The sequence below is a fragment of the Oncorhynchus masou genome, chromosome 17, assembly GCF_036934945.1.
Source record: "Oncorhynchus masou masou isolate Uvic2021 chromosome 17, UVic_Omas_1.1, whole genome shotgun sequence".
Lineage (NCBI taxonomy): Eukaryota > Metazoa > Chordata > Actinopteri > Salmoniformes > Salmonidae > Oncorhynchus > Oncorhynchus masou.
The window spans coordinates 30,546,973-30,571,205 of NC_088228.1; the positions used below are offsets into that span (position 1 = coordinate 30,546,973).

General features: G+C 42.8%; 1 protein-coding gene across 1 annotated transcript in view; it reads left to right on the forward strand.

Annotated features, from left to right (window-relative positions):
- Positions 1–500: 500 nt before the first annotated feature.
- LOC135558837 (acid-sensing ion channel 1C-like) overlaps positions 501–24,233 on the forward strand; it is a 194,913-nt gene continuing 171,180 nt past the window's right edge. The window contains exon 1 of the mRNA XM_064993003.1: positions 501–1,449. Within this exon, the coding sequence (XP_064849075.1) occupies positions 895–1,449 (555 nt within the window). The 5' untranslated portion in view covers positions 501–894. The remainder of the gene's footprint in view (positions 1,450–24,233) is intronic.

A 24,233-nucleotide genomic window follows, 5' to 3' on the forward strand; every position in this document is an offset into this window, starting at 1 on the left:
TTGAGCAGGTTTTAGATGCTAGACTGGCATCAAGAGGTGCATGGGCTTCCCTGCTAATTGTGGATGAGAGCGGAACAAGGTAGATACCGTGGAGGCTACCTACAAACACTGGGCTTGTCTGTAAACCACACAGGAGAGGTGGGTTAGTGGGAAGTCAATGACCCCCCTCATCATTTTCATCTGGGGAAAAGAGAGAAGAGAGTGACAGAGAGAGAAAAGAAAGAAAGGTGGCAGTGAAGGATAGGGGGCCATCGCTCTCTCTATCTCTCTCTCTCTCTCTCTTCTTTCCCCCATTCACAAATTCATTGCATCCCATTATCACTGCGATGTAGTGGCGTTCATGCCAATTGGAGGAGGAAGGGTCCCATTGACTGTTGAGGCTGAACCCCTCTTCAGCCCTACGCAGCCCTTTTCATTACCAATCCCCATCTCTCCCTCTCCTCTCCCTCTCCCTCACGCCCGTCTGCTGTTTTCTCCCGGTTGTTCTTTTCATTGTCCATTTCACACTGCTCAGAAGGCATTCCCTTTTGGGTAAAAGTGGGTGTTTCTGGAGCTCATTGTTTGGTTCTGCTACAAAGACAGCTGAGCGGGAGCGAGAGAGAGAGAGAGCGCCACAGAGAGAGAGAGAGAATAGAAGAGGAGCCTGAAAGAAAAGGGGGGACCTGGGACTACATGGAAGAACTGACACCCACTGGAATAGACATTTTAAAAGCATCTGCCAACCATTTTAAGATAGCGGTTAGAATTTTCCGCTTGCCGCTTATTGTTGGAATAAAAGCCACAGGCTGCCGAGCCAAAGCATTGACGACTGGTTGGTTTGTGCTACATTCTGTTGCTAAGCAAGTCTCTCTAACCTGAAGTTCTTGTTGAGGATCACTCACCCAAACTGCAACCATGAAGGGGGACTCGGAGGAAAGCATCGAGAGCATCCGGCCTTCCAACCTGCAAGCCTTCGCCAACATGTCCACTCTACATGGCATGAGCCACATCTTTGCCTACGGGCACATGACGTTTCGCCGCTTCCTGTGGACGCTCTCCTTCCTGGGTTCGCTGGCCTTGCTTATGCTGGTGTGCATGGACCGCGTCTCCTACTACTTTGAGTATCCCCACGTCACCAAACTGGATGAGGTGGCAGCACCCAACCTCACCTTCCCTGCTGTGACCTTCTGCAACCTCAACGAGTTCCGCTTCTCCAAGATCACCAGGAACGACCTGTATCACGTGGGGGAGCTCCTGGCCCTCCTGAACTCCAACTACCAGATAGCCAACACTCACCTGGCTGAGCCTGAGGTGCTGGCTGCCCTCAAGGATAAGGCCAACTTCCTCAACTTCAAGCCCAAGCAGTTCAACATGACAGACTTCTACAACCGCACGGGCCACGATATCAGTGACATGCTGCTGCAGTGCACGTTCCGGGGATCGGAGTGTTACCCGTGGAACTTCAGTACCGTGAGTCTCTTCAAATCATGTCTGGTTATCTGGTTTGGTGTTTGTTGTGCGTCATCTCTCTGGGTTTATGCTGTGTTCTTTTCCAGACTTAACAGAGTTTGAATTTCAATGGTTTTAGCTATGCAGTTTCTATGTTAATTGAGGCTTGAGGGGAATACCACATATCTTTATCCAGAGAACTTTGAACTCATTTGCCCTCCCCATAGAGGCGGAAGTGGACAAATTAGTTTTTGCATTGTCCTATTGTGCTCTCAAGATCCACATAAGGCTACTGTTGAGTGTAGAAATGGATTGTCACAGTAACTTCCGAACGAAACCAACGCTTTGACGCTCGTGTTACAGACAAGGTACAGTAAATCACACTGGACCTGCCGTGGTGTCGCTGTGCTGAAAGTTGTAGATGTTTAAAGGTGATCCAAAGCCTAAAGGGGAATCCAGAATTGGACAGGATGGTCACATCGATAACATCGTATAGGTAATTTAACAATGGCTAGGTGTAATGATATTATTTTGTACATGGTCGGCTACTGTGAGAGAACCATTGGTTGTAGTTCAGGCAACTCTAGTGGCCTCGGTAAACAACAAGGTGAGTGGAAGATGGATGCCTTGCAGACAGTATCTTTCATTCCTTTAAGCTGTGGTTTCTGTGAAGGGAAGGAATGATACATCACTTTTCCCATATATTTTAAAAGCAGGAAACACTGAAACCTCGGGCAGTGATACAGAAATTGCTTAAAATACTCTGTCCATGAGGTGCAGAGTATCAATCGACACACATTACCCCATAATGACAAAATGAAAACAGTATTTTTCATCTTTCTGGTGAAGTCCTCAAAGCAGATATTGCATGTAAATAACAATTACATGATCTGCAGCATGGTCATGCAAGTTGTTTTCAACGGTTTACTAAACAACTACTGATTTAGAACCACTGAGTGACTGCAAGTCAGCACTAAGACAACAGGAGCACTGCCTCCTCTATTCCAGCACCATTTCAACTTAAACTTTTAAACATCACCAAATCAACAGTGCTATATACAGTGCATTTGTAAAACATTCAAATCCCTTCCCTTTCTCCACATATTGTTACAGCCATATTCTAAAATGTATTATTTTAATTTTATTTACACACAATACCACATAATGACAAAGCGAAAATAGTTTTTTAGAAATACCTTATTTACGTAAGTATTCAGACCCTTTGCTATGAGACTTAAAATTGAGCTCAGGTGCATCCTGTTTCCATTGATAATCCTTGATGTTTCTACAACTTGATTGGAGTCCACCTAATTCAATTGATTGAATATGATTTGGAAAGGCACACACCTGTGAATGTAAGGTCCCACAGTTGACAGTGTCATGTCAGAGCAAAAATCAAGCCATGCGGTCAGAGGAATTCTCCACAAAGCTCAGAGAAAGGATTGTGTCGAGGAACAGATCTGGGGAAGGGTAGCAGAAAATGTCTACAGCATTGAAGGTCAAGAACTCAGTGGCCTCCATCGCTCTTAAATGGAAGAAGTCAGGAACCACCAAGACTCAACCTAGAGCTGGCCCCCAGGCCAAACTGAGCAATTGGGGGAGAAGGGCCTTGGTCAGGGAAGTGACCAAGAACCCGATGGTCACTCTAACAGAGCTCTTGAGTTCCTCTGTGGAGATGGGAGAACCTTCCAGAAGGACAACCATCTCTACAGCACTCCACCAATCAGACAACCTTTATAGTAGAGTGGCCAGACAGAAGCCACTCCTCAGTAAAAGGCACATTGGAGCCCACTTGGAGTTTGCCAAACAGCACCTAAAGATTCTCAGGCCATGAGAAACAAGATCATCTGGTCTGAAGAAACCAAGATTGAAGTCTTTGGCCTGAATGCCAAGCGTCACATCTGGAGGAAACATGGCACCATCCCTACAGTGAAGCATGGTGGTGGCAGCATCATGCTGTAGAGATGTTTTTCAGGGATTGGGAGACTAGTCAGTATCGAAGGAAAAAGATGAACGGCGCAAAGTGCAGAGAGATTCTAGATGAAAACCTGCTTCAGAGTGCTCAGGACCTCAGACTGGGGCGAAGGTTCATCTACCAACAGAACAACAACCCTAAGCACACAGCCAAGACAACACAGGAGTGGTTTCGGGACAAGTCTCTGAATGTCCTTGAGTGGCACAGCAAGAGCCCGGACTTGAACCCAATCTAACATTTCTGGAGAGACCTGAAAATTGCTGTGCAGCGACGCTCCTCATCCATCCTGACAACTGACTTGCCTAGTTAAATAAAGGAAAATTAAAAAAATATATATATTTGTTGTTCAGAGTCAATTAGACGTTTTTAAACGTTTTATATATATATTTTAGAAAGCTCATATTCTGAGCTAGCCCTTAAAAACGTCTAATGAACAACCCTGTACAACCCTTTAACTGGAGCAGAATATGGACAAATATTATCTTAGCATCCCATAATCCGAACAATTAACCTATACATTTTAAGTTTGTTCACAGACTGTATTTAACACCAAGGAAACGTTTTATAATGAAATTGGCCCCAACGGTTCACTGTGTAACCTAAATTAGATAGGCACATTATTTAATATGATGTGGGAGTGCCCTGCAGTTAAATGCTTCTAGGGCAAAGTTACAAAATTCATTTCAAAGTGTATGAATTTAAAAATTCAATGCTATGCATCTATTATGTTTCTTAACAGTGATAGCCCCTTGAATCTCTCAATCAGAAAAGATTACTGGCCCAAGATGGCAGCCACCTCACTCCTTCCCATTTAACCAGTGGATACAATTACTATTAGAAGTTATTATAATAGAATTAGGGTTGGAAGGCATGGAGGCATTGTTTCTGGGTGCCTGCTCTCCAGGGCATGTATAAGCACTCGGTGTCAAAGGAAGGTCAAGAAGATCATTAAGGACCTCAGCCAAAAGTGCTCTATTTTCATGTGTATCATGAATGGTCCACCATCCAAAGGGCATACAGCCAACTTGATACAACTGTGGGAAGCATGGGAGTCAGCATGGGCCAGGATCCCTGTGGAATGCTTTTGACACCTAAATGGGGTGCAACTCAGTATTAGGAAGGTGTTCCTATTGTTTTGTACCCTCAGTGTAGCTCAGTATTTCAGTTATTTATTTTATACAGTCATTTTTGCTCATCTTCATCCAGGGTGTCAATAATTTCAGGTCCCACTGTATGTATGAAAATAAGGATTTGTGATTCATCACATTGGAAATGTTTTTTTTTGCATTTAAAATGCCTCATCACACATAGGACCAACTTTACAAAATACAGCCAAAAAAATACAATGAGATATAGCAGAATGCCTGCGAGTTAAAAAATCCCTCTCCACTGTTACTATGACGCATTGTATTTCAATCTTGCTTGTATTGATATTCTGTCACATTCCATTTTCCTATACCGCCTACCAATAACATGGGTACTACTTTATTCCTTTTTTTAAATGATGGGACTAAGTTCTTCTATTGAACACAGTTCTCAAAGGAGTTTATTTTGATCCGGTGTGAATGAAAAGAACTCTCACCCCAAGTCAGTAAGCTCATGACTTGATGTGTCCTAAATCTCATTTATTATATTAGGCCAAATATAAGCACCCTTTTAAGTCAAATAAAGCTGAGATCTCACCAGATGACACTTTTAGTACCATCAGATGGTCCGGAAATGGAGACAGCGATGAGATGGGTGATGGAAAAGGAAATTAAATTGAAAAAGCTTAGCTTACAATTTGGGGCCTAAAATGATTTTATATCATTTCTCGATGATGCCTGCATATTATTACCTGGATTTAGGATAATCATAGTGCTACAGAAATGTAATAGTATGGTTCCTTATTGATTTATGTTGTGTTGGTGCTGCCCCTCCCCTTTGCATCTGAGGGAGAACTGAATGAGGAGTTGAAACAGAAACCCTCTATATTAGTCCAGATGATATAATAGAGCTGTAGACCCAGTAGCTGTATATACAGCAGACCGTGGATCTGTATATATGGTAGACCCAGTAGCTGTATATTTTATTTCACCTTTATTTAACCAGGTAGGCAAGTTGAGAACAAGTTCTCATCTACAATTGCGACCTGGCCAGGATTAAGCAAAGCAGTTCAACACATACAACGACACAGAGTTCCACATGGAGTAAAACAAACATACAGTCAATAATACAGTGTAAACAAGTCTATATAGGATGTGAGCAAATGAGGTGAGATAAGGGAGGTAAAGGCAAAAAAAAGCCATGGTTGCAAAGTAAATACAATATAGCAAGTAAAACACTGGAATGATAGATTTGCAATGGAAGAATGTGCAAAGTAGAAATAAAAATAATAGGGTGCAAAGGAGCAAAATAAATAAATAAATAAAATACAGTAGGGAAAGAGGTAGTTGTTTGGGCTAAAATATAGGTGGGCTATATACAGGTGCAGTAATATGTGAGCTGCTCTGACAGTTGGTGCTTGAAGCTAATGAGGGAGATAAGTGTTTCCAGTTTCAGTGCTTTTTGTAGTTCGTTCCAGTCATTGGCAGCAGAGAACTGGAAGGAGAGGCGGCCAAAGAAAGAATTGGTTTTGGGGGTGACGAGAGAGATATACCTGCTGGAGCGTGTGCTACAGGTGGGAGATGCTATGGTGACCAGCGAGCTGAGATAAGGGGGGACTTTACCTAGCAGGGTCTTGTAGATGACATGGAGCCAGTGGGTTTGGCGACGAGTATGAAGCGAGGGCCAGCCAACGAGAGCGTACAGGTCGCAATGGTGGGTAGTATATGGGGCTTTGGTGACAAAACGGATTGCACTGTGATAGACTGCATCCAATTTGTTGAGTAGGGTATTGGAGGCTATTTTGTAAATGACATCGCCAAAGTCGAGGATTGGTAGGATGGTCAGTTTTACAAGGGTATGTTTGGCAGCATGAGTGAAGGATGCTTTGTTGCGAAATAGGAAGCCAATTCTAGATTTAACTTTGGATTGGAGATATTTGATATGGGTCTGGAAGGAGAGTTTACAGTCTAACCAGACACCTAAGTATTTGTAGTTGTCCACGTATTCTAAGTCAGAGCCGTCCAGAGTAGTGATGTTGGACAGGCGGGCAGGTGCGGGTAGCGATCGGTTGAAGAGCATGCATTTAGTTTTACTTGTATTTAAGAGCAATTGGAGGCCACGGAAAGAGAGTTGTATGGCATTGAAGCTTGCCCGGAGAGTTGTTAACATAGTGTCCAAAGAAGGGCCAGAAGTATTCAGAATGGTGTCGTCTGCGTAGAGGTGGATCAGAGACTCACCAGCAGCAAGAGCGACCTCATTGATGTATACAGAGAAGAGAGTCGGTCCAAGAATTGAACCCTGTGGCACCCCCATAGAGACTGCCAGAGGTCCGGACAGCAGACCCTCCGATTTGACACACTGAACTCTATCAGAGAAGTAGTTGGTGAACCAGGCGAGGCAATCATTTGAGAAACCAAGGCTGTCGAGTCTGCCGATGAGGATGTGGTGATTGACAGAGTCGAAAGCCTTAGCCAGATCAATGAACACGGCTGCACAGTAATGTTTCTTATCGATGGCGGTTAAGATATCGTTTAGGACCTTGAGCGTGGCTGAGGTGCACCCATGACCAGCTCTGAAACCAGATTGTATAGCAGAGAAGGTATGGTGAGATTCGAAATTGTCGGTAATCTGTTTGTTGACTTGGCTTTCGAAGACCTTAGAAAGGCATGGTAGGATAGATATAGGTCTTGGCCGTTTGGGTCAAGGGTGTCCCCCCCTTTGAAGAGGGGGATGACCGCAGCTGCTTTCCAATCTTTGGGAATCTCAGACGACACGAAAGAGAGGCTGAACAGGCTAGTAATAGGGGTGGCAACAATTTCGGCAGATAATTTTAGAAAGAAAGGGTCCAGATTGTCCAGCCCGGCTGATTTGTAGGGGTCCAGATTTTGCAGCTCTTTCAGAACATCAGCTGAACGGATTTGGGAGAAGGAGAAATGGGGAAGGCTTGGGCGAGTTGCTGTGGGGGGTGCAGTGCTGTTGACCGGGGTAGGAGTAGCCAGGTGGAAAGCATGGCCAGCCATAGAAAAATGCTTATTGAAATTCTCAATTATGGTGGATTTATCAGTGGTGACAGTGTTTCCTATCTTCAGTGCAGTGGGCAGCTGAGAGGAGGTGTTCTTGTTCTCCATGGACTTTAAAGTGTCCCAGAACTTTTTTGAGTTAGTGTTGCAGGAAGCAAATTTCTGCTTGAAAAAGCTAGCCTTGGCTTTTCTAACTGCCTGTGTATAATGGTTTCTAGCTTCCCTGAACAGCTGCATAGCTGTTCGATGCTAATGCAGAACGCCATAGGATGTTTTTGTGTTGGTTAAGGGCAGTCAGGTCTGGGGAGAACCAAGGGCGGCCAGGTCGATTAGAAAGGCCTGCTCGCTGAAGTGTTTCAGGGAGCGTTTTACAGTGATGAGTGGAGGTCGTTTGACCGCTGAACAATTACGGATGCAGGCAATGAGGCAGTGATCGCTGAGATCTTGGTTGAAGACAGCAGAGGTGTATTTAAAGGGCAAGTTGGTTAGGATGATATCTATGAGGGTGCCCGTGTTTAAGGCTTTGGGGAGGTACCTGGTAGGTTAATTGATAATTTGTGTGAGATTGAGGGCATCAAGTTTAGATTGTAGGATGGCTGGGGTGTTAAGCATGTTCCAGTTTAGGTCGCCTAGCAGCACAAGCTCTAAAGATAGATGGGGGGCAATCAGTTCACATATGGTGTCCAGAGCACAGCTGGGGGCAGAGGGTGGTCTATAGCAGACTGCAACGGTGAGAGACTTGTTTTTAGAGAGGTGGATTTTTAAAAGTAGAAGTTCAAATTGTTTGGGTATAGACCTGGATAGTAGGACAGAACTCTGCAGGCTATCTGTGCAGTAGATTGCAACACCGCCCCCTTTGGCAGTTCTATCTTGTCTGAAAAGGTTGTAGTTTGGAATTAAAATGTCAGAATTTTTGGTAGTCTTCCTAAGCCAGGATTCAGACACAGCTAGGACATCCAGGTTGGCAGAGTGTGCTAAAGCAGTGAATAGAACAAACTTAGGGAGGAGGCTTCTAATGTTAACATGCATGAAACCAAGGCTATTACGGTTACAGAAGTTGTCAAAGAGAGCGCCTGGGGAATAGGAGTGGAGCTAGGCACTGTAGGGCCTGGATTCACCTCTACATTGCCAGAGGAACAGATGAGGAGTAGAATAAGGGTGCGGCTAAAAGCAATAAGAATTGGTCGTCTAGAACGTCTGGAACAGAGAGTAAAAGGAGGTTTCTGGGGGCGATAAAATAGCATCAAGGTATAATGTACAGACAAAGGTATGGTAGGATGTGAATACAGTGGAGGTAAACCTAGATATTGAGTGATGACGAGAGAGATATTGTCTCTAGAAACATCATTGAAACCAGGAGATGTCATTGCATGTGTGGGTGGTGGAACTAATAGGTTGGATAAGGTATGGTGAGCAGGACTAGAGGCTCTACAGTGAAATAAGCCAATAAACACTAACCAGAACAGCAATGGACAAGGCATATTGACATTAAGGAGAGGCATGCTTAGTCGAGTGAAAAAACAACAACAATAACAATAAAAATAAATAAATATATTGTCCGATTGTCTATTCAGATAGCAGCCGATAAGACAGCTAATGGCTAGCAGGCCGCAGATGGGCGCCCAGGCAACGTCGCGACGGAGAAGCCAGCCGGATAACTCCTTCGGGTAGATAACGTCGGTAGTCCAGCCGTGAAGGCTCGGTGGGGCTCCACGTAGACCAACTGATGTTTGCTCCGGAATCGACGAAAGCTTTAACTAGCTTCTGATTAGCTTCTGGCTAGCTCCTGGATAGCTCCTGGATAGCTCCTGGCTAGTTTCTGGCTAGTTTCTGGCTAGCTTCTGGCTAGCTTCTGATTAGCTTCTGGATTAGCTTCTGGCTATCTCCTGGCTAGCTCCTGGCTAGCTTCTGGCTAGTTTCTGGCTAGCTTCTTGGAGTTTCTGGCTAGTGTCTTGGAGGATTACAGATTTGAGGTAAATAATACTTTTTTATAAATATAAATTGGTGAGGCGGGTTGCAGAAGTGTTTTGAAGATGAGTTTATGGAAAATTAAAAAAAAAAATGTATGAAAAAAGTTGTAAATATATATATATATACGGGACATGACAAGACGAGGACAAAAGATATACAGTAGACCCAGTAGCTGTATATACAGTAGACCCAGTGGCTGTATATACAGTAGACCATGGAGCTGTTGTCATGACGTTGGCCTCTTTGGGTATAGCAAGCCCCATCCCGCTTTCCCTGCCTCCCCCTTGCCTCCTTCAACTAGGTTGCTGTGGTCAGAGAGACGTCGTAAATTCCTGAGGATCTTCTCATGGACACACAGTATAGAGAGAGTACATTTTCATAGAGGACAAAAAAAATCCTTCCACCTCACAGAACTTGAGGTACGAACAAATTTCATGTTCCGGAGAAAGCATAAAAGATCGGTGAAGAATCCAGCTACGAACTGGTCCGTTTGTCACAACTTGGGGAAGCTCATGGGAGACGGTGTGGCCACATTACCATAACACTCTTTATATAATAGCCTCAGATATGAGGTTTACATCTAATTGTTGTATAAGATGAATGAGTGATTATGATACTGTTTGTATAATCGTGTAATATTATTTTGGACTGTTTAATGAAGAAAAATACAATTCCCTTTTGATTTGAAGTAAATCAGAGGACCGCCCCTGAGCCCAGTTAGGGTCAGGCCTCCTGGGACAGCCCTTTTTCGGCCCTTCTGAATAAAACCCCCACTCGGGTTTTCGATCAGCAGACCGAGCTTACTTCAATTACGAGACGGCTAAAGGTTGCAGACCATGTTTTTCTCCATTAGGGGAGGACAAAGGTTGTGGACCATTGCTGAATATTTTAACCATACCACGTGGTTAAACTCTTAGACTATCGATACCGACATAATAAGAACAAGTATTTGATATTAATTGCTAGTCTGTAGCTAGGAATTCGGTATCATAGAACATAAAGAATGACAACCACATCCATTCTATAATGAAACTAATGAATGTCACTCTGAACAATCCATCTAACCACAACCGAGATAGAGAGAGAGAATTCTTCAAAAGAAGCAAACTTTTCACCAGCGATCAAGATGACACACTGAGCGTAAATATATATATTGATTGCAATTGTTCCTGAATGAGTGAGCGTTCATGTGCAAAGGATTAACATTTCAATTGTTATAATTATCACTCTGTAGTGACTTCTTAGTCGACCCCCACTTCCCTTTTGTCTAACAAGCCGGTTTAGCCCACTAGGGCACATTCTCCTATCATTTCTTGCAACCATATTTACTGTTTGTTTATGCATTTCTGTGAATTACTTAGTTAGTAATAAATAAATTGTTTAAGACAATTGATGTATGGATGACTCATAGTGAAGACTGGGTTCGTGCAGATAAGCAACAATTTACGACGTTTGGAATGAGACTAACGAGGTAAAGTAAATAATTCATTAATTCGAAGACTAATTGATCAGATAAAATATCTGAAAAGTTATTTTAGGAAATGATAACTTTGTAATCTGAATATTTTTCCTTGGTGCCCCAACTTCCTAGTTAATTAGTTACGTGATTATAATCAGTTGATCGCGTGAAACTAATTACAGAGAATCTTTGATAAAAACTATGTCTTCAGTTTAATGATAGTAAAGACACGACACTGTATATACAGTAGACCCAGTAGCTGTATATACAGTAGACCCAGTAGCTGTATATACAGTAGACCCAGTATCTGTATATACAGTAGACTGTGGAGTTGTATATACAGTAGACCCAATATCTGTATATACAATAGACTGTGGAGTTGTATATACAGTAGACACAGTAGCTGTATATACAGTAGACTGTGGAGTTGTATATACAGTAGACACAGTAGCTGTATATACAGTAGACTGTGGAGTTGTATATACAGTAGACCCAGTATCTCTATATACAGTAGACCCAGTATCTCTATATACAGTAGACCCAGTTGCTGTATATACAGTAGACTGTGGAGTTGTATATACAGTAGACCCAGTAGCTGTATATACAGTAGACCCAGTAGCTGTATATACAGTAGACCCAGTAGCTGTATATACAGTAGACCCAGTAGCTGCATATACAGTAGACCCAGGTGCTGAATATACAGTAGACCCAGTATCTCTATATACAGTAGACTGGGGAGTTGTATATACAGTAGACCCAGTAGCTGTATATACAGTAGACCGTGGAGCTGTATATACAGTAGACCCAGTAGCTGTACATTCAGTAGACACAGTAGCTGTATATACAGTAGACCGTGGAGCTGTATATACAGTAGACCCAGTAGCTGCATATACAGTAGACCCAGGTGCTGAATATACAGTAGACCCAGTATCTCTATATACAGTAGACTGGGGAGTTGTATATACAGTAGACCCAGTAGCTGTATATACAGTAGACCGTGGAGCTGTATATACAGTAGACCCAGTAGCTGTACATTCAGTAGACACAGTAGCTGTATATACAGTAGACCGTGGAGCTGTATATACAGTAGACCCAGTAGCTGTACATTCAGTAGACCCAGTAGCTGTATATACAGTAGACCCAGTAGCTGTATATACAGTAGACACAGTAGCTGTATATACAGTAGACCCACGCATAGGGTCTGTTTTAAACAGATATCTACATTGTTAGTACTTTATGATAATGTGAATAGGGTGGCGATGTGAGGTGTTGGTTCAGGGAATTTCTCAGTTTCTCACCCAATAGTTTTGATCTACAGTACATTGCTAGGCTACAATAAGCTGCACAAGTTTTACATTTAAATGGTTGCAATTTAGTATGTGCCTATTCGTCCTGTTAAAAACCTCTCATATTGATGGTCAAATTAAAATATTTACAATTAAACACTAAGCAGCTAATAACTGTTCTGGTAAATCCCTTGGACACACAGATCAATCTGACACAATACAGTACAGTATTCCAAATAGAAAAGTGTCTGATTATTTCCACTTTATATTGGGCCCAAACAGTGTTTCTGGCAGTACTGTAACAGCAAGCTGAAGTGGCTTGCTTTCTCCTTATTCCTTTTCAAATCCTCAATATGACTCTGCAAAAAGTACTGTAGGCTACATTCTGAAAAGGCTCATTCGTTCTCTCACTTTATGTACCATTCCCCTCGCCCTCATCAGGTAGAATTAGAAACTTTTCTAAGGTAGTCGCAACCTTAAATTTGATCCGGTGAAATGTTTTTATTGTCATTCATTTTATTTAAAAGACTCAGTGATTCAACTGGGTATATTGTTTGTAATCCGTGATTTACTGTAGACCCTGCCACATACCTCGTGTCTGAGCCGTTGAATTGCAACTCTACTTTGTCTCTATACTGACACTTAGCTTGTTTGATTGCCTTGGAGGGAATAGCTACTACGGAGGCACTTTCTAATGAACTCGCTCACCGAATCAGCTTATTCGTCAATTGCGTCCAACATCAACATTGACGAATACGCTGATTCGGTGAGCGAGTTCATTAGAAAGTGCATCGGCAACGTTATTACCCACAGCAACGATTAAAATATTCCCAAACCAGAAACCGTGAATTGATAACAGCATTCACGTGAAAGTGAAAGTGCGAACCACTGCTTTTAACCAGGGCAAGGTAACCAGAAACATGACCGAATACAAACAGTGTAGCTATTCCCTCCGCAAGGCAATCAAACAAGCTAAGTGTCAGTATGGAGATAAAGTAGAGTTGAAATTCAATGGCTCAGACACAAGACGTATGTGGCAGGGTTTACAGTCAATCATTTATTACAAAAAGAAAACCAGCCCCGTCGCGGACCAGGATGTCTTGCTCCCAGACAGACTAAATAACTTTTTTGCTCGCTTTGAGGACAATACAGTGCCACTGACACGGCCCGCTACCAAAACCTGCGGGCTCTCCTTCACTGCAGCCGATGTGAGTAAAACATTTAAACGTTTTAACACTCGCAAGGCTGCAGGCCCAGATGGCATCCCCAGCAGCGTCCTCAGAGCATGCGCAGACCAGCTGGCTGGTGTGTTTACGGACATATTCAATCAATCCTTATCCCAGTCTGTTTTTCCCACATGCTTCAAGAGGGCCACCATTGTTCCTGTTCCCAAGAAAGCTAAGGTAACTGAGCTAAACGACTACTGCCCCGTAGCACTCACTTCGGTCATCACGAAGTGCTTTGAGAGACAAGTCAAGGACCATATCAGCTCCACACTACCTGACACCCTAACTACACTCCAATTTGCTTTCCGCCCCAATAGGTCCACATACGACGCAATCGCAACCACACTGCACACTGGAAAGGGTAGTAAGTTTTAAGTTCCTCAGCGTACACATCACGGACAAACTGAATTGGTCCACCCACGCAGACAGCATTGTGAAGAAGGCGCATCAGCGCCCCTTCAACCTCCGGAGGCTGAAGAAATTTGGCTTGTCACCAAAAGCACTCACAAACTTCTACAGATGCATAAATCGAGAGCATCCTGTCGGGCTGTATCACCGGCTGGTACGACAACTGTTCCGCCCACAACCGGAAGGCTCTCCAGAGGGTAGTGAGGTCTGCACAACGCATCACCGGGGGCAAACTACCTGCCCTCCAGGACACCTACACCACCCGATGTCACAGGAAGGCCATAAAGATCATCAAGGACAACAACCACCCAAGCCACTGCCTGTTCACCCCGCTATCATCCAGAAGGTGAGGTCAGTACAGGTGCATTAAAGCAGGGGCCGAGAGACTGAAAAACAGCTTCTATCTAAAGGCCATCAGACGGTTAAACAGCCACCACTAATATTGGAGTGGCTGCTGCCAACATACTGCCTAAACTCCAGCCACTTTAATAATGGAAATTGATGTAAAAATGTATCACTAGCCACTTTGAACAATGCCAGTTAATATAATGTTTACACACCCTACATTACTCATCTCATATGTATATACTGTACTCTATATCAACTACTGCATCTTGCCATCTTTATGTAATACATGTGTCACGTCCTGACTTTAGTTCCTTTGTTAAGTCTCTATTTTAGTTTGGTCAGGGCGTGAGTTGGGGTGGGCATTCTGTTTTGTTCTATGTTTTGTATTTCTGGTTTTGGCCTGGTATGGTTCCCAATCAGAGGCAGCTGTCAATCGTTGTCTCTGATTGAGAACCATACTTAGGCAGCCTGTTTTCCCACTGGGGTGGGTAGTTGTTTTCTGTGTCTGTTTCACCATACAGAACTGTTTCATTTTCGTTTCACTCTCTTTATTATTTTGTTTAGTGTTTCTGTTCTAATAAGTATAACATGAACACTTACCACGCTGCGAATTGGACCGATCCATCCTATTCCTCAAAAGAGGAAGACAATCGTTACAACGTTACAATGTATCACTAGCCACTTTAAACTATGCCACTTTATGTTTATATACCCTACATTACTCATCTCATATGTATATACTGTACTCTATGCCATCTACTGCATCTTGCCGATGCCGTTCTGTACCATCACTCATTCATATATCTTTATGTACATATTCTTTAGCCCTTTACACTTGTGTATAATGTAGTAGTTGTGGAATTGTTAGGTTAGATTACTCGAGGGTTATTACCGCAATGTCGGAACAAGAAGCACAAGCATTTCGCGACACTCGCATTAACATCTGCTAACCATGTGTATGTGACAAATAAAATTGGATTTATAACTGGCACTTTTCTCCAGGAAAGGCCCTCCTTATTGGATTGCTTTGTAGTGTTCTTTTGACAAAAATACCATCAAATGCACCTGCAAGAGCTTTAGCGATTAGGACTGGCTTACATTAATACTGGTACCATTCCAATACATTTCAAGTAGTGCTGCAAAATGTAGCAGAGAAAGATTTTAGTCAAATAGTCTTGAAGCTATTTGATTGCAGAGCAACAGACACATTTTTTGAAGGTTTATGAGAACACTCTTTCGCTCATAGCATTTATTCTCCTATCGTGAGTGCTTGACAGCAGTGGATGGGAATATGAATTCTCTCTTTGTTTGAGAGTAACCTGGTCTATAACCTTGTCCGTTATTTGTTGAATCCCTCTAAGCCATTTTTATGCTAATGGTCAAAAGTAAATTTGGGATTTGACTCTCATTAAGTACTCCAATTATACAGTGTGTAGTTTTCATGAGGTTTGCAAGAATGAGTAGATACTTTATATTGACAGTAATTTACCACCAAACTATCTATCATATCAGAAGAGAAGGCAGCAAGTGGTATGCTTATTCTAATTGTTGGCCCGGTTGGGTTCCTTTTCTCACACTAAAATATTTAATATCAATTGTATCACTCATCCCTTTCACAGATTATGGCAAGAGATGTGCAAACTCACCCATGTAATGTTTGACCATTGACAAGTGAGTTCAAGTGCCGTTCATGTGAACCAACTGCTTGTGGTCATCCAGAAGGAATTTTGTGTCTTGAACGTGTTAACATTGTGCTCTCTGTAGACATTGAAAGGGTAACTTGGCACATGGCTTGGCACATCGCTGTGGGTTTATATGATTAATCCGGGACTATGATTTGGTATTCTGGTGACATTTAACTGAAGTCCTTCATTGGTTGTGAAGTAGTCAACTGTCGTTTCAATTGCTTGTTCCTTTTTTTGTATGAAATGGAAACATCTTTATTTCCATGTTTGTTGCCAAGCAACACTCTATGCCTTGGAAAAAGCAAATAATGGGTAATTGCTATTGTAATGCCTGATTGAAAACACTTGCCATGAAAAAGAAAAGCGGGTTAGGGAAGTTCCCACTTAAGCACATCTTTGTGAATGCACATTTCATTGGGGCTGGTGGTTGAACGCACCTGTGCAATTACACATTCATTCTCAGTCACCATATCTGATCATGAATGATTGTGTTGAAGCACAAAACACCAGGCAAACAAACAATATCAAACACACACCAGAAATCAGGTATTGCTGTGTTTTTGATGGAGTGAGAGAAGCAGCACACTGTACCAACATCATGCACCCCCTGTGAAGAAAAGCATTTGTCACCGTTGGTCTGGATGTCAGAAGAACTACGTACTGTACTGGTGCAGCAGTGAGCTGAGTGCTACATTACATCCATCCCCACCCAACAAACCTTAGCCATTAACCCTCCATGGGGGTAACAGCTCTGTTGACAACCTGCTGTATTGCAAAAACACTGATTATGCTCAGAACTGTGCATTACTCATGGGAGTCAGTCATGATTAATTATGAAATTATTTACTTAATTTCAAATCAAATGTTATTAGTCACATGTGCGGAATATAACAGTGAAATGCTTACTTACGAGCCCCTAACCAACAATGCAGTTTAAAAAAAATACAGATAAGAATAAGAAATAAAAGTAACAAGTCATTTAAGAGCAGCAGTAAAATAACAATGGCGAGACTATATACATGGGAGTAACCGGGTCAATGTGCAGGGGGCACCGGATAGTTGAGGTAATATGTATATGTAGGTAGAGTTATTAAAGTGACTAGGCATAGAAGAAAACAGAAAGTAGCTGCGGTGTAAAAAGGGGGGGGGGACAATGCAAATTATCTGGGTAGCCATTTGATAAGATGTTCAGGAGTCTTATGACTTGTGGGTAGAAGCTGTTTAGAACCCTCTTGGACCTAGACTTGGCGCTCTGGTACCGCTTGCCGTACAATTTTTGGGGCCTTCCTCTGACACCGCCTGGTATAGAGGTCCTGGATGGCAGGAAGCTTGGCTCTAGTGATGTACTGGGCCATCCGCACTACCCTCTGCCATCCGCACTACCCTCTGCCATCCGCACTACCCTTGCGGTTGGATGCCGAGCAGTTGCCATACCAGGCGGTGATGCAACCAGTCAGGATGCTCTCGATGGTGCAGCTGTAGAACCTTTTGAGGATCTGAAGACCCATGCCAAGTCATTTCAGTCTTCTGAGGGGAAAAGGTTTTGTCGTGCCCTCTTCATGACTGTATTGTTGTGCTTGGACCATGTTAGTTTGTTGGTGATGTGGACACCAAGGAACTTGAAGCTCTCAACCCGCTCCACTGCAGCCCCGTCGATGAGAATGGGGCGTGCTCTGTCCTCTTTTTCCTGTAGTCCATGATCATCTCCTTTGTCTTGATCATGTTGAGGGAGAGGTTGTTGTTCTGTCACCACCCGGCCAGGTCTCTGACCTCCTCCCTACAGACTGTCTCGTCATTGCCGGTGCTCAGGTCTACCACTGTTGTGTCATCGGCAAACTTAATGATGGTGTTGGAGTCGTGCCTGGCTGTGAAGTCATGAGTGAACAGGGAGTACAGGAGGGGACTGAGCACGCAACCCTGAGGGGCCCCTGTGTTGAGGATCAGCATGGCAGATGTTGTTACCTACCCTTACCACCTGGGGGCGGCCCATCAGGAAGTCCAGGATCCAGTTGCAGAGGGAGGTGTTTAGTCCCAGGGTCCTTAGCTTATTGATGAGTTTTGAGGTCACTATGGTGTTGAATGCTGAACTGTAGTCAATGAATAGTATTCTCACATAGATGTTCCTTTTTGTCCAGGTGGGAAAGGGCAGAGGAGTGCAATAGAGATTGCATCATCTGTGGATCTGTTGGGGCGGTATGCAAATTGGAGTGGGTCTAAGGTTTCTGGGATAATGGTGTTGATGTGAACTATGACCAGCCTTTTGAAGCACTCCATGGCTACAGATGTGAGTGCTACGGGTCGGTAGTCATTTAGGCAGGTTACCTTAGTGTTCTTGGGCACAGGCACTATGGTGGTCTGCTTAAAACATGTTGGGATTACAGATTTGACAGGGAGAGGTTGAAAATGTCAGTGAAGACACTTGCCAGTTGGTCGGTGCAAGCTCGCAGTACACGTCCTGGTAATCCAGGATTACCAAGACCTCGGAGCGCATTTGAATAATCCTGGCCCTGCGGCCTTGTGAATTTTGACCTGTTTAAAGGTCTTGTTCACATCGGCTGCGGAGAGCGTGATCACATAGTCTTCCAGAACAGATGGTGCCCTCATGCATGTTTAAGTGTTATTTGTCTCGAAGCGAGCATAGGAGTAGTTTAGCTCGTATGGTAGGCTCGTGTCACTGGGCTGCTCTCGGCTGTGCTTCCCTTTTGTAGTCTGTAATGGTTTGCAAGCCCTGCCACATCCGATGAGCATCAGAGCAGGTGTAGTATGATTCGATCTTAGTCCTGTATTGAAGCTTTGACTGTTTGATGGTTTGTCAGAGAGCATAGTGGGATTTCTTATAGGCTTCCGGGTAAGAGTCCCGCTCCATGAAAGCGTCAGCTCTAGCCTTTAGCTCGGTGCGGGTTTCGCCTGTAATCCATGGCTTCTGGTTGGCGTATGTACGTACGGTCACTGTGGGGACGAGGTCATCAATGTACTTATTGATGAAGCCAATGACAGATTTGGTGTACTCCACAATGCCATCGGAGGAATCCCGGAATATATTCCAGTCTGTGCTAGCAAAACAGTCCTGTAGCTTAGCATCTGCTTCATTTGACCACTATTTTATTGATCTAGTCACTGGTGCTTCCTGCTTTAATTTTTGCTTGTAAGCAGGAATCAGGAGGATAGAATTATGATCAGAGTTTCCAAATGGAGGGCGAGGGAGAGCTTTGTATGCATCTCTGTTTGTGGAGTAAAGGGGGTCCAGAGTTTTTCCCCTCTGGTTGTACATTTAACATGCTGATATTTACAAAAATACATAGTCCGCCGCCCCTTGTCTTACCAGACGCTACTGTTCTGTCCTGCCGGTGCAGCGAATAACCAGCCAGCTGTATGTTGATAGTGTCGTCGTTCAGCCACGTCTCTGTGAAGCATAAGATATTACAGTTTTGAATGTCCCGTTGGTAGTTTAATCTTCCGCGTAGGTCATCTATTTTATTGTCCAAAGATTGCACGTTTGCTAGCAGAATGGAAGGAAGTTTGGGTTTATTCAATCTCCGACGAATTCTCAGAAGGCAGCCTTTTTCTCTGCCTCCTTTTCACGCAAATCACGGGGATCTGGGCCTGTACCCGAGAAAGCAGTATATAGTTTTCGCTTGGGCTTTGTCAGACTCGTTAAAGGAAAATAAGGATTCTGCCAGTCCGTGGTGAGTAATTGCCATCCTGATGTCCAGAAGTTATTTTCAGTCATAAGAGACGGTAGCGGCAACATTTATGTACAAAATAAGTTAAAAAAAAGTTACAAACACCACAAATAAACGAACAAAAAATACAATCGGTTGGAGGCACGTAAAACGCCTGTCTTCTCTGGCGCCCTCTTATATTCATTGCCCATTTACTTCAGTTGATGCGTTTGTTTTCATTGTGATAGATGTGATCCCCCCACCCCCTATAAAAATCTGTATTCGGTGTCATAAGTCTTATAGACGAATATTTAGAGAAATACCACAGGAAACTTTTGATTATTCAAATGCCCTCCGAGGTCTTGAGAGAGAGATTTACAATGCAAAGGATTGTGGGAGGGATGAGCTTTGACCTTGAGTAAATGAGGACGGAATTCCATTAAAGACTGGAGCGTGATGTGATGGCGCTTGGAAAGCATTCAAGTTTACCTTAAAGTAAAAACAAACCACAATTTTCATTGCCAAACTTTCTCCACCCATCATACAAACTTGCTATATATTATATACGACACACAAAATAGTGGCCCTGACATCTAAGTAAGGCGACACTCTTTCGGTCCTGTTTCCTCCATCTATATTCCCCATAGGGTTTGGCTAATAAAAGGAGGGAAATTGAAGCTGTGCTGCTCTGCAGGGCTAGTCTGGAGAGGAGCGCCTCGTCAGTTCACAGGTGAAGGCTGCTGTGCACAAATCGATTTGCTTTGGCTTTTGTGACCTTCCTCTTTTCACTATAATGTTATTTCTGAGTTTAATCCAAGTATGTCCTAGAGCTGTTGTTGAAGAGCTGTCGGTTAGTCCCTCATAATGTAATCTCTATGCAGCAATGTATTCAATGTATGAGTGCTTATAGTCCATCTTATGGCACAACATTCTCAAGAACCACTAACTCAGAATGGCCAGGGCATTAGTAGGTCTGTGGGTTACAGTACCTTAAGTCTCATGAAGGCCGTAGCGATGCTAATTTAGCCATCCACTACACTTTCAAATGACAAAATCCCATTGGCTATGGCTGTGACATTTTTATGAAGATGTCTCCTCAATACAAATCAAAATGAGTTTCAATTTGGATCATATTCATCATGTCCACACTGCGGCGTCTGGACATAATAGCATGGAGCCCATTGAGAAATGTAACAAGTGAGAGTCTAATACGCACAGCGGAAGTACCTTGTAATCAGGTAGGCCAGTTGAGAACAAGTTCTCATTTACAACTGCGACCTGGCCAAGATAAAGCAAAGACGTGCTACACAAACAACAGAGTTACACATGGGATAAACAGTCAATAACACAATAGAAAAATCTATATACAGTGTGTGCAAATGTAGTAAGATTAGGGAGGAAGGCAACAAATAGGCCATAGTGGTGAAATAATTACAATTTAGCAATTAAAACACTAGAGTTATAGATGTGCAGAAGATGATGTACAAGTAGAGATACTGTGGTGCAAAGGAGCAAAAAAATAAACAACAATATGGAGATGAGGTATTTGGATGGGCTATTTACAGGTGCAATGATCAGTAAGCTGCTCTGACAGCTGATGCTTAAAGTTAGAGAGGGAGATATACGACTCCAGCTTCAGTGATTTTTGCAAATCGTTCCAGTCATTGGCAGCAGAGAACTGGAAGGAAAGGCGGTCAAACAAGGAGTTGGCTTTGGGGGTGACCAGTGAAATATTCCTGCTGGAGCGTGTGCTACGGGTGGGTACTGCTATGGTGACCAGTGAGCTGAGATAAGGCAGGGCTTTACCTAGCAAAGACTTATAGATGACCTGGAGACAGTGGGATTGGCAACGAATATGAAGCGAGGGCCAGCCACTGAGAGCATACAGATCGCAGTAGTGGGTAGTTTATGGGGCTTTGGTGACAAAATGGATGGCACTGTGATAGACTACATTCAATTTGCTGAGTAGAGTGTTGGAGGCTATTTTGTAAATGACATCGCCGAAGTCAAGGATCGGTAGGGTAGTCAGTTTTACGAGGGTATGTTTGGCAGCATGAGTGTAGGACGCTTTGTTGCGAAATAGGAAGCCGATTCTAGATTTCATTTTGGATTGGAGATGCTTACTGTGAGTCTGGAAGGAGAGTTTACAGTCTAAACAGACACCTAGGTATTTGTAGTTGTCCACATATTCTAAGTCAGAAGCGTCCAAAGTAGTGATGCTAGACAGGCGGGATGGTGCGGGCAGTGATCGGTTGAAGTCCAAAGAAGGGCCAGATATATACAGAATGGTGTCGTCTGCATAGAGGTGGATCAGAGAACCACCAGCAGCAAGAGCGACATCATTGAGGTATACAGAGAAAAGAGTCGGCCTGAGAATTGAACCCTGTGGCATGCCCATAGAGACTGCCAGAGGTCCAGACAACAGGCCCTCTGATTTAACACACTGAACTCTATCTGAGAAGTAGTTGGTGAACCAGGTGAGGCAGTCATTTGAGAAACCAAGGCTGTTGAGTCTGCCGGTAAGAATGCAGTGATTGACAGAGTAGAAAGCCTTGGCCAGGTCGATGAAGAGGGCTGAACAGTATTGTCTTTTATCAATGGTGGTTATGATATTGTTTAGGACCTTGAGCATGGCTGAGGTAATCCTGAATACATTTTCTCTTCTAGATCAATGGAAGAGCTACACAGTGTTTAGGATTTTTATAGAATTTTACTGCAAGGTTTACCAAAGGTTTACTCAGTTGAAGAAGTGGCCTATTCCATAATACTTACACTATGCTAACCCATTCAATGACAATTGTCCTTCTGTGGCTCATAGAGTATGGTGAAATGATCAAGTTTCCTTAGTTCTATGTACGGGATGTTCATGCTTTAAATTGTGCAGTATTTAGCTATCACAATAAGAGTCAGGTAGCAGCAGGTGTGTGTGTGAATGGGTGTAATACAGGTGCTTTCAGAAAGTAGTCCCACCCCTTGACTTTTCCCAAGTGTTGTTGTTTTACAGCTTGAATTTAAAATAGTTGAATGTAGATTTTGTCACTGGCCTACACACAATACCTCAAAATGTCAAAACTGGAATTATGCTTTTACACATATTTACAAATTCATAAAAAATGAAAAGCTGAAATGTCTTGAGTCAATAAGTATTCAACCCCTTTGTTATGGAAAGCCTAAATAAGTTTGCTTAACAAGTCAGAAGTTGCATGGACTCTGTGTGCAATAATAGTGTTTAACTCCCTCTGTACCGCACACATACAAATCTGACTTTATCTCTAAGGTCCCTTTGTCGAGCATTGAATTTCAAACACAGATTAAATTGCAAAGACCAGGGAGTTTTTCCAATGCCTTGCAAAGAAGGGCACCTATTGGTAGATGGGTAAAAATAAAAAAGCAGACGTTGAATATCCCTTTGAGCATGGTGAAGTTATTATTTACACTTTGGATGGCGTATAACGTCACTACAAAGATACAGGAGTCCTTCCTAACTCAGTTGCTGGTGAGGAAGGAAACCGCTTAGGGATTTCACCATGAGGCCAACGGTGACTCTAAAACAGTTACAGAGTTTAATGGCTGGGATAGGAGATAACTGAGGATGGATCAACAGCATTGTATTTACACCACAATACTAATCTAAATGACAGAGTGAAAAGGAAGAGGCTGACATACAGTTTGGAATTGTTTAAAATGGTCACACTACTATGGACCCTTTTAGGTATTAAACACATAAATATATATAACAATTTGATAACATTTTGAATTTGGCCTTTACTACTATAACCCAGAGGAACGCATTGAATAACACATTTATAAATGGCGAAAAATACAAGAAACAAGCTTTTGAAGTGTTTGTCCTATATCTAGGAGATATAAGGATATATGAAAGCTCAGGATATATATAGCTCATATATATATATATATATAGCTCATATATATATATATATATATATATATATATATATATCTCACACACACCTAAAACATTTACACATACCCGTTTTTTGCATAAAACAACCTACATACTTCCATACATTTTTAAAACCAGTACCGGTTACTTTAAGACAGTCCCGTGACACAAGTGGCAGTCATAGAGCCAAACGGAGAACAGCAGCATGTTTGTGAGAGCCTTTCCATAGAGGGGTCATAATAGTTTTCTAGGTCAAACCGTTCTGATGTTTTCTTGAGAAGACCAATTTTCAGGATGTCTTATGGTCTGACAAACACCACTCTAGCTCTGCCACCTTTCACCGCAGATGCAAAAGTACGACAGCGCCGGATGTGGTGGATTGAGACTCATCCAAAACATATCTCTAGCTTAAATTGACATATGTTGTTGGGAATTTTTTTATTATGTTACTTGGATTGACACGCCTGTGCGTCAATCGACTTTAGGGGGGTAATATACACTGGAGTTGCTTACCAAGACGACATTGAATGTTCCCGAGTGGCCTAGCTATGGCTTGAAAATCTATAGCAAGACTTGAAAATGGTTGTCTAGCAATGATCATCAACCAACTTGAGCTTGAAGAATAAAAAAAAAGTGCAAATATTGTACAATCCAGGTGTGCAAAGCTCTTAGACACTTACCCAGAAAGAATCATAGCTATATATGCTGCCAAACGAGTTTCTAACATGTATTGACTCAGGGGTGTGAATACTTATGTAAATGAGATAATTCTGTA